The following is a 10,692-nucleotide window of genomic DNA, read 5'->3' as shown; positions in this document are numbered from 1 at the left end:
AGAAAGAGCAAGCGGCTCGGTGATCCAGTGGTTAGCACGTCGACCTCACAGTGCAGATGTGCCGGTTCAAATCCAGCTCCGGCCTCCTTGTGTGGAGTTTGCATGTTCTCCCCGGGTCCGCGTGGGTTTTCTCCGGGTACTCCGGTTTCCTCCCACATTCCCAAAACATGCATGGCAGGTTAATGGAACACTCCAAATTGTCCCTTGGTGTGAGTTGAGCGCGGATGGTTGTTCATCTGTGTGTGTGCCCTGCAATTGGCTGGCAACCGGTTCAGGATGTCCCCCGCCTACTGCCCAAAGACAGCTGGGATAGGCTCCAGCACCCCCCGCGACGCTTGTGAGGATAAAGCGGATTGGAAAATGGATGGATGAATAGATAGATAGATATAGGTATAGATATATATTCATTTGGGGAAATGCATACCTCCGTTCACAAACAATAGCTTAATAATAACTTCACATTGTCATTATTATTATGAGCCTTCTCAAAAAGTGAAAACTGTGGCCAATTTGGATGGTTGGTTCTCTAAAACCATTTCCCCAACATTGTCCAGAAACCACGCGCTCTCATTTTCAGTTCCACTATCTTTGATCATAAGAAGCACGATGGAATGAAAGGATGAGGGCGTGATCAGGGACCAAATTGGGTACCATTCATCTGTTAAGTATCGTAGGATGGCGCTGCGGCGCAACCATTTGTTGTGTGTAATAGCACCCCCCTGTGGTCATGTCTAGGCTTTGCCGTTCGTTGGTCGAGGCACTGCAGCGGGTCTCTTCTGATCAATTCGCTATCTATGTAAATCAGAGCGTGCAGTCCCGATTCTAGGATAATGCCGTAAACTGGCAATTACAACAAAAGTAGACAATTGTGGAAAAACTCTGAGTGGATTATCAGGAACACTTAACTGAATTCTGAAAAACAAAACCGTAATTGAATTGTTCCACGACATTTTACTAATTTATTCCAAACAGATTACTGTCTCCATGTCGCTTCTCTATGTTTATAGAATATTAAACGATATATTCTAATGAAAACAACCACAATGCCCCAGTTTTGTTTCCTCTCAAATACGTGTCATCAGGCGTCTTAAAAGGGTGAGCAGTTGTACTTTATTTCAGTAGAAAAGTAGTGACTTGTCTTTATCGTTGCCCGGGGTGAGCAGTTGTACTTTATTTCAGTAGAAAAGTAGCGACTTGTCTTTATCGTTGCGTTAAAGTTAACCCTTTCATTGAGCCTGATAACATGATAAACTGTCCACTGTACGCTGTCCCTAAAGGGTTAAATACTTGAAAAAACGTTGTTGGTTTTATTCATGACAAATTAATAAACATCTTAATACCACCGCTATTACATCATATTTTTTGAACACAAAAATAATATGCAAACATGCAATTTACCGTAAAAGCACACAACTGTGCCACTTCCCTGGAGCAGTACAGAATCAATATCAATCTAAAAACATTTTTTACATCTAGTAAAATATCACATATAAGAGAGATGCTGATTATTGAATGTATTCATTCATGCATGCGTGTCTTTTGCTAGTTGAATTTGGCTTGCTCTGACCAATCAATCAGTGGATGGAAAAATGCTGACATCATCTCGGGTCAGTGTTCTGGCCCTGCGAGGACAAATTTGACATCCGGTTAAAGAAACAGCCCTATTGCTAACATACATTAGGCTAGTTTAAGTTACATTGGACAGCACTACTGATTTTGAAGGGACCGGAACGATTAGATTGATATGGCAACATGTAGAGGCTGAAATCTGGGAGGGAAAAAAGGCTATATATTTCAGGTTGGATATTTATTTTCGGCTACCAAATTCATACTTGCTTCCCTATAGTCAAAAGGGAAATAGTGGATTATGTGCATGTCTGTGTGTTTTGTGCATGTGTGTACTACCGCGGTTTCCACAACAGATGCAGCTGTCCAGCCACGTTGGACTTCGTCTATGTCACTAAGATGCTATTTTTGGCACATGTGTTGTTAGAAAGGTCAGATAAAGAAGCAAAGGCATCCTCGGGAAAGCGAAGGAAGAGGGTGTCGGGTGAATGGAGCAGAGAGACAACGGAGAGCGCAGAGCTGCATTGAACAGGCTTGTTGAGAAATCTCAACTAATTTAACTTCTGCTGCAATGGATGGAGACGCAGTGAACCAGGAGACACTTGAGTTTTCAGAGGGGGCAAGTCAGACTGACTCAAGCGACAAGCAGCAGGTTGACGTGTTTCTGTATCATCAGTAAATGATAAATGTTCTTTTAAAATGCCGAGTTGTCTTCGTCCTTACCGACAGGACTGCATGACGCTAACACAAACATTCGCTACTGGATGATGTAATTATGTCAATTACTTTTTGCTATGGTCTCAAAGTGTGTAAAGATTCATCATGTATCAAGAAACGAGGATCTAGGATGCTACATTTCAATGCTCCAACCACAGTATGTTTCACTCACATGACATCACTACATAAACTAATCCTACTATTACTTAATACTGATGATTATCAGTGTGGTACTCCCACTAGTGATCCGTGAATTTATTTGTATTTACTTTTCAAATCAAACATATTTGCATGTAATATCTTAAATTTATTTAATTTATTTGGGATTTTTTGGGGACTGTTTGTCCCCAAAAAATCCCAAATTTAAGATCAGTGTTAATGTTTAAATGCGCAAAATGTTATGCTGTTTACAATAATATTAAAAATACATTTTAGAGATGTCGAACACTTTGGCCGACTGTGCAACTATTTTTGTATGTTGATTGTGGTACTCAGGCAGACAGATAACTTATTAAGTGGCACTTGGTGTAAAAAGTCTGCGAATCTCTGCTCTTTACCCGGCGAGGGAACAGAGTAGAAAAAGCAATAGCTGTATTCGAAAGTGTAAATGCAATTTTAGGCAGTAATCTATGACCGACCACTCATATTGTGGAATTAAACTTATAAAATAATATGAACCCAACAAAACGGAAAGTGTTATTTGAAAGGTAAAAAAAAAAAAAAAAGAAAAAAAGAAGTTGAGCTGTGGCATATGTCTGTACAGTAAAAATTGTCAAGCTCAGATATTTATTAAAAAAATTTATACAGTATAATTAACATCCTCATATTGCATCAGTATCAGATCTTACAGAAAAAAAATGCCAGTATGGGCAATCCAGCTCAAATATTAGCAATAATCTAACATTAAAGCAACAAAAGAAGAAATAGCAATTGATGATTTTCAACATTTGCCACTTTTATAGAAAGACAATCCACATATGACTTTAATGTCACTGCTGTCCAACTAAAAAAGCTTGCATGCACATTATTTATTTATTTTCAGTCTCAAACTCAAATAAAAATAATCCAACCCCCAAATGTATCTCTTTTTTTTTTTTAGCGCGACGAAAATAAAGAAGATAAATCAGATATCTGTTGTTAACCCGCCCCTTGAGAGTAGATGCTGACTGTTACGATGTAAAATGTCTAAATCGAGAAGCTCCACAAATCCCAAAGTGGTGTTTCCCATCTCGCGTTGCATGACTACTTGCTGAGGACTGTCAGATCTCCAGAGGACAGCGCTGACTAATATTAGCTGCTCTTACTTCAAACTATAATCTCGAGTCTGGAGTGTCAACATAAATATCTCTCCTCCTCCTCCTCCTCCTCACATTAGCAAGGCAACAAATGATGATCCACCACTGGAGGTTTTCCTAACCTTTAATGACCCAAGGCACATATTTTACAACACAGTTATATGATATCAATGATTTATATGACTTAATCCACCTCTTAGTATCATCACTATCACCTCGCCGTCATAGAAACCATTAATATATACACAAAATGAGAGCACACAGCTTTGCCATGTACATCATGTGGAGTAGTTCAGAATTAATACTAATCTGTTAATCTGCTAATGTAGTTTAAATTATGACATTAATTGACAGCACGAGTGACTGTGAAGGCCCTGGGCAGATTAGTTTGATTTCGCCATTCACCTAGGTTGAAATCTGATTTCACAAAATAAATAAATAAATAAATAAATAAATAGGAATACATACATGTCATACAAAACAATATAATAGATGGATCAAATGTGTGTGTCCCGAATGACGGGTTTTCACAGAAGCAAGCCATCACTTGGCCGATTTTGCTTGTTTTCACTTGTGTGCAAAGATTTGAGATCCGTATGCTAGATGGCAGTGGCAAACCTCAGAGTAGCAGCAAACTGATACATAGTGAACAATTCTTCATTAAAAAAAAAGTGGTCAGGTGCTTGCTTCAAATTGTTTATTGCCACTTTCAGTTGAAGTTTACTCTAAAGCTGAGCAGAAAACAAAGAGAATTGCAAGTCATGTATATAACCACACCACATTACTTTGCCTCGTCGAAGTTTGCTGGCTAAATGCTGACACACAATGCAACACTCCATAGACTGGCTAAGGAAACTAGCATCAATGGTACAGTACAGTACTTCAAAACTTTTAGACTCATTATATTTGAAAATAAACACTGGCGCACATGTAGACAGACAAAAGAAAACTACCCGCATGCATATATTCTTTGTCCTCTAAAAAAAAGGGTGAATGTTCCCGCAGCTTGGTTGTGGTGATTGTCTTCTGTGTTTCATCATCAAATCTATGGGGAGCATCTATGTGTTATTTATGTTTTTAATGTATTTTTTTATAAAGTACAGCACTGTACAGAGTTTGGATTGAGCTTGCAAATGCAGTTTAGTGCCTTTGAAAGTGTTTAGGCCAACAGAGACAGACTTGCAGGCCCTGACCGCTCACAACCTCATCAGTGGAATGTGCAATGACTCTGTGGATTAAGTCCCTGAGTGAGTTGTGTGTTGATTGCCATGCAGAGAGATGAACCAGAGCTTGTGCAGAACACCGGCCCAAAAGGTGGGACTCCAGAAAAGGCCGCGGTGGAAGGTCAGGGGCTCAAAGCAGAGGTGAAGGAGGACCCCACACCACAAGTGGGGGGTGAGGAGGCTGCAGACACACCCCCACTATGGACAGCTGCTTCAAAGTCGGTTGAAGGTGTCACTGAAGGCACAGAACAAGACGGGAAGGACACTGGGGAGAAAGAGAAGGGGGATGATAGGAAGGAGGTCAAAAATAGAGATCTCGGGGAGAAGAAGGTCAAGAGCAAAGAGAAAGTTGAAGAAAACGTAACTGAAGATAAAAGTGTTGTTCAAAAGCCAGAAAAGGTGGAAGAGGAGAAAAAACAAGTCAAAGAAGATCAAGCAAAAGACAAAGAAAGGCTAAAAGAGGCTGAAAAACAAGGGAAGGCCAAGAGAAACCCAAAAGCCACAGCTCAAGTTCTGTCCCGTCCGAGACCCTCAGCTCGCTCTGGCCGAGCATCCAAAAAGAGTGACATCATCGCTAAGTTCCAACAGGGCGCACCTGAGTGAGTCACCAAACATAAGAAATACACACATTAAAATTTCTATTTATCTATCGCTCGATCGATCAATCTATCTAGCCGCAGCGGGTCTGTTGACCTGTCATTCATACAGCCATCTATCATTTATCTCTCCACCTTTCCATCTTCTCATCTATTCTTCCATTATCAATCTCACCACCTGTTTTTAATTCATTGTCCATGCCCATTTATCTATGCAGAATTCCATCTATCCAGGATTCCATCCATCCATCTATCCATCATCGATCTGTCAATCTGTCATCCAACTAACCCTCCTTTGATCATTCATCCACCATCCATGTTTTCATCTATCTGTCCATCAATCCATCCAGCACAAATCCACCTATTTATCTATCCACCCTTCCATATGGCTGTCATCAATCAATGCATTGATACATCTGTCTTCCATCCATCCATCCATCCATCCATCCATCCATCCATCCATCCATCCATCCATCCATCAATTTTTTTGTCAACCCTTCTATCTTTCCATTCATCCTTCTATCCATAATTTATCCATCGCAGCATCATCCATCTTTCCATCATCCACCTATCTATCCATCTTGTCTTCCATTCGCTATCATTTCCATTATTCCATCCATCATTAATCCATCTGTCTATCTATCCATCCATCCACCAACAAGAGATACTTTGCTATGTTTGATATGCTTCAGCACACATCTGTTTATGGCTTGTCTAGGACACCAATACCACGCAACTTCAAAATTCAGAAGTCATCCACAGCTTCAGCTACAGGGTCTTCCATCAAACAGAGAATTTTGCAGTGGTGCCGCAGCAAAACCCAACACTATCAGGTATGCTGTCAAATGACGATTCAGCATTATCCATCCATCCATCCATGTTCTAATCTGTATATCGTCACGAGTGTCGCGGGCATGCTGCACTATGAGGCGAACCTGCTAGCCAGTCGACCACTGTGTCGCCCCATTGAGCATTTTTTATTATTCATTCAAATGAAGACATAAAGCCTTCCCTTTGTCTTTCAGGGCGTAAACATAGAGAACTTCTCCTCATCTTGGTGTGACGGGATGGCTTTCTGTGCGTTGATCCACCGCTACTTCCCCGACGCTTTCGACTATAATGCTTTGAAACCCACTGAAAGGAAAAAGAACTTCACTCTGGCCTTCCAGACTGCAGAGTATGCATCTATCTATCTATCTATCTATCTATCTATCTATCTATCTATCTATCTATCTATCTATCTATCTATCTATCTATCTATCTATCTATCTATCACCTGCCTACTGTATATTTCCCCACAAGCATCCAAAAATCTCCTTTCTCATCCATCAATCATCAATCTATTCATTCATCAGCTAGCTCCATCCAGCTAGCCATTTACAGTGTTTATCTGTACATACATGCATTGATACACGCAGACAGAGTTTACCCATCCACCGATTAGTAACAGCCAACATCTACCCATTTCTCTGTCTATCTGCCCCCATTATCCATCCATGATTGAATTCTCTCATGCCGTTGTTCTTTCTTTCTCCATGTGTGGCTCATGCACCTTTTCCCCCAGGTCGCTGGCCGACTGCTGGCCACTGCTGGAAGTGTCTGACATGCTCATGATGGGCAACAACCCGGACCCTATGTGTGTGTTCACCTACGTCCAGTCCCTGTGTCACAGCCTCTCCAAACTGGAGAAAGAGAAGAAGGACAAAGATGAAAAAGAGAAAGAGGAGAAAGAGACGGAGGAGAGAGTCAAATTAGATGAAGAGAAGGATGAGAAGGGAGAGGATGCTTCCAAACAGATGTCAGTGGACAAGGATGAAGCCGATCATGCTGAGAATGGGACACTGATGAGTGGCCAGGAGGAGGAAGGCGGAGATAGCTCAGAAACAAGTAGAAAGGAAGAAAAAGCACCAAAGAGTTGTGAGACGGAGGGAGATGGAGGAGTGTTTGTGGAGACAGAGTCCTAGGAAAGAAATGACCCCCTCAAATATTTTTTGCTCAAGGGTATTGAAAAACGTCTTAGTTCGTTGTCGGTTGACACTCTCACTTATATAAGCTATCTCATGGTTATTTTTGTAAAAGCTGATGTTTTGTTCCTATGCAAATGAAGAAGACATCTGCCTTTAAATTCTAATGATTGTGTATTCTAAGAAAATAAATGAAACTATCAATCGTTTTTCATGATTTAAAGGCCCATTTAAGAGTCCCAGAATGGATGAATAACACTGTGATGGACAATGAGAGATGATTAAAGTCACAGTTGTGTGATGAATGATATATTGAAGATTTGAACAGTTTGTAGTGTGGTTGATACAGGGGTGAGAAAGATGACTCGAGAGTTTAATGCAGCACATATAAGTAAACAGGGGACGAATACAAATTACTTTGATTTATATAGCGCCTTTGACAGGACCCTACAACACAAAAGCTATTAACGTGCATTTGCGTGTGTGTGTGTGTGTGTGTGTGTGTGTGTGTGTGTGTGTGTGTGTGTGTGTGTGTGTGTGTGTGTGTGTGTGTACAATTTTCAAAAGAGGTTTAGGGTTTCAAAGTAAGGTTGGAAAATATGGCTAGAGTTTCAAAACAAGGTTTTCTGCCTGGCTTCTGCTTTCATTGTGTATCATCCTGAGTTAGGGTTTGTAGCTGGGTTTCAAATCACGGGTTTAAAACAGGGTAACCATTTTAGACAGCCAGGTTGTGTTTGAAGGCCATTGTGAGGGTTTCTTTCCTTCCTTAAACAAGTTATTTCAAATACTGGACGTTTGTTCCACCTTGTAATTAAGAAAAGAAAGACTTGAAGCGAAGCAATGTAAATATGTCTTTCATTTGTCATATCTATTAAAGTTGTTGGTCAAGAAGAAGGAGACGAGGAAGAAGGGGTGGCGGCCGTGGCCGTAGCATTACGGTAATTACCAGCGTCACATGACGGAAGTGCCATTGTGTTATAGCTCTTGGCAGGCTAAAGCTAATCTAGCCGCTGTAGCGTAACGTTTCACATCTCCGACGGATTTTCTACCGGCAGCGCCCTGACTAATGTCAACAAATATGCCAACGGACAATCTGAATCTCGAGTCACAGCTTTTATCCATCATGGACGTGCTGGTGAAAGCGGCGGTGCTGGAAATAAACCAGCTATTCTCGGAGAGCTCAGCGTCCCTACGGCTGCACCTGAGCCAGAGTTTGAGGGACAACGAGAGCCTGAGGATGAGGATGAAAGCGATGAGGAGCGAGATCTTCTCCCTCCGCCTGCAGACCAGGAGCAATCGGCCGGCCAGCCGTTTCTCCATCTTCCGTGCTAATGTGACTAAAGCCCGGAGCAAAACACCAGGTAACCAAGCCACATAAAAAGTTGTAGTCATACAATGTGGTTATTTGCGTTTAATTACAAAGATTAATCGATTTGCGTAAACCCGGTATTACTGGACCGTTCTTTTACAGACAAGTCCAGTAATGTCGGTATCATTTCCCTGTGACTAATATTCAGAAAGTTGTGACAGTTCAACACAGTTTGGCCAACGTCTAAATGCAGAGTCAATGGGAAAGGGGGGGGGGGGTTGTAGAATTTTTGGAGCATTTGAGTTTCAAACTTTTTCGTAACTTCATTAATCTCTATCCTGTTTTTTTCAAAAGACTGTAATCATCAAAACGTTTGTTTCACAGAAACAGACCACATACAACAATGATTGGTTATTATTTCCAAATTATTAGTAGTTCCAAATGTCAGCATAACAAAATTCATTATTATTTGAAAACTACAATTAACATTAAATTGACCCTTTTAGTAAAGTAATATAATCTTCAAATGCAAAGTAATACAATACAGCAAATAAGTCAAATAATGACTTTTATTGCTGTATGTCATTTTTATAATAGGTGCCATGCATTAAAGACAGCAAATTAGGAGTCGAGAATGAAGATATTCCATATGTTGTTAATATAGCGACATTGTTAACAACAGATATGTTGTTGTTGTTTATCACTAAATAAACTGTAATGGGGGATGTTTTGTAATACACCTAAATGCTATATAAAAATTTATCAGATTAGTTGGTCAATCGATGTAATAATCGATAGATTTGTTTTGATGTATATTTTTGATTGGACTGGTTTCATGGGGCCAGTAGGCGTTTGCAATGGGACGGCCGTAACTGTTCAGTTTCTGAACCAACCAGGTTATTCATGATTTCCCCAATCCTGTGAGTCCTTTGCCTGACTAATGGCACATTGGGTGAGTTAGCAGACTCAGATGATGTGCTTCACTGGCTCGAGTTAGCGGACTCACTGAAAACAAAGTTAGCTTACTCAGATGATTTGACTCACTGATTTGAGTAAACACAATCACCGGAAACACAGAAGACACATGAATTGTTTCACTGATCTCACAAGTAATACATTTAATATAAAATTCTAAGGAACAAGTAGTTAGACACTATAGATGACATAGTTTTGATTCACTGGTGAAAACGACACTTTGATTCACTCCTCTTTCATCTATAACTGTTTCAAACAACAAAGTGTATGCAGGAAAAGTGGTTAAGATTGCACAACTGTCTGTGTCTGATGTGTTGTGTTGTATTTTGTCATTTTATGTAAACTCTGTTTTGATGGCAGCGCCGGCACCCACAGCGGCTCCTCTTGTTGTGTGATTGAGAGGGAAGAAATTTCATCTGTGTCGTATGTTGCACATAAGATAAGATAAGATAAGAAAACCCTTATTAGTCTCGCAATGGAGAAATTCCCATACAGCGCATTTGACAATAAAATTGTACTTGACTTGATTTGAGTTTATGCATATGCTATGATAATAATATTATCATTGGGGTCCAAGCACCAGGTGATGCGAAGACCTTCTTTGAATAGCAGTTTATTATTCTTGCAAAGAGGACCTAAATATACCCAAAAACTAACCAATTTTTCCAAACACATACTGTATATCCTGGTTAAAAAAAATATATAGATATATATATATATATATATATATATATATATATATATATAAGGGTCTTGGAAATGACCCCTGCAAAATCACTACTACAGCATCCACTGGAAACTGGAAAATTTCTGCTTTCAACTATATATATATATATGTGTCAAACATACGGCCCGTGGGCCGGAACCGGCCCCCGAGGAGGTTCGATCAGGCCCGCAGGATAATTTAAAAGTGAAAAACAGTTTTCTCCTTAGTTTATAAAATGTAGGCAGTAGAGGTAAGATCTTAAGCCCGACTCGACCCGGGTCGGGCCTAAAATGTCAATCATTGCTTCGACTCGGGTAGGGCCGGGCTTCTCTCTCGCTGAC

At 40.3% G+C, this 10,692-nt stretch overlaps 2 protein-coding genes across 2 annotated transcripts in view; both read left to right on the top strand.

Moving 5' to 3' along the window:
• Positions 1 to 2,005: 2,005 nt before the first annotated feature.
• Positions 2,006 to 7,578, top strand: smtnl1 (smoothelin-like 1). The gene is made up of 5 exons (XM_019883882.1): positions 2,006 to 2,218; positions 4,853 to 5,400; positions 6,116 to 6,230; positions 6,423 to 6,574; positions 6,962 to 7,578. The coding sequence occupies exons 1-5, from the start codon at positions 2,138 to 2,140 to the stop codon at positions 7,359 to 7,361; spliced, it is 1,296 nt and encodes a 431-aa protein (XP_019739441.1). The 5' UTR covers positions 2,006 to 2,137; the 3' UTR covers positions 7,362 to 7,578.
• Positions 7,579 to 8,248: 670 nt separating this feature from the next.
• Positions 8,249 to 10,692, top strand: part of LOC109524486 (zinc finger protein 8-like) — a 10,297-nt gene continuing 7,853 nt past the window's right edge. The window contains exon 1 of the mRNA XM_019884420.1: positions 8,249 to 8,722. Within this exon, the coding sequence (XP_019739979.1) occupies positions 8,428 to 8,722 (295 nt within the window). The 5' untranslated portion in view covers positions 8,249 to 8,427. The remainder of the gene's footprint in view (positions 8,723 to 10,692) is intronic.

The sequence above is a fragment of the Hippocampus comes genome, unplaced genomic scaffold (genome assembly GCF_001891065.2).
Source record: "Hippocampus comes isolate QL1 unplaced genomic scaffold, H_comes_QL1_v1.1 scaffold156, whole genome shotgun sequence".
NCBI classification, from domain to species: domain Eukaryota; kingdom Metazoa; phylum Chordata; class Actinopteri; order Syngnathiformes; family Syngnathidae; genus Hippocampus; species Hippocampus comes.
This window is presented reverse-complemented; position numbering and strand designations above follow the sequence as displayed.

Coding starts and splice junctions, on each gene's coding strand:
- smtnl1 (XM_019883882.1), top strand. CDS start 2,138: ATGGATGGAGACGCAGTGAACCAGGAGACACTTGAGTTTTCAGAGGGG. Junction 5,401..6,115: donor TTCCAACAGGGCGCACCTGA/GTGAGTCACCAA, acceptor TGGCTTGTCTAG/GACACCAATACCACGCAACT. Junction 6,231..6,422: donor GCAAAACCCAACACTATCAG/GTATGCTGTCAA, acceptor TTTGTCTTTCAG/GGCGTAAACATAGAGAACTT.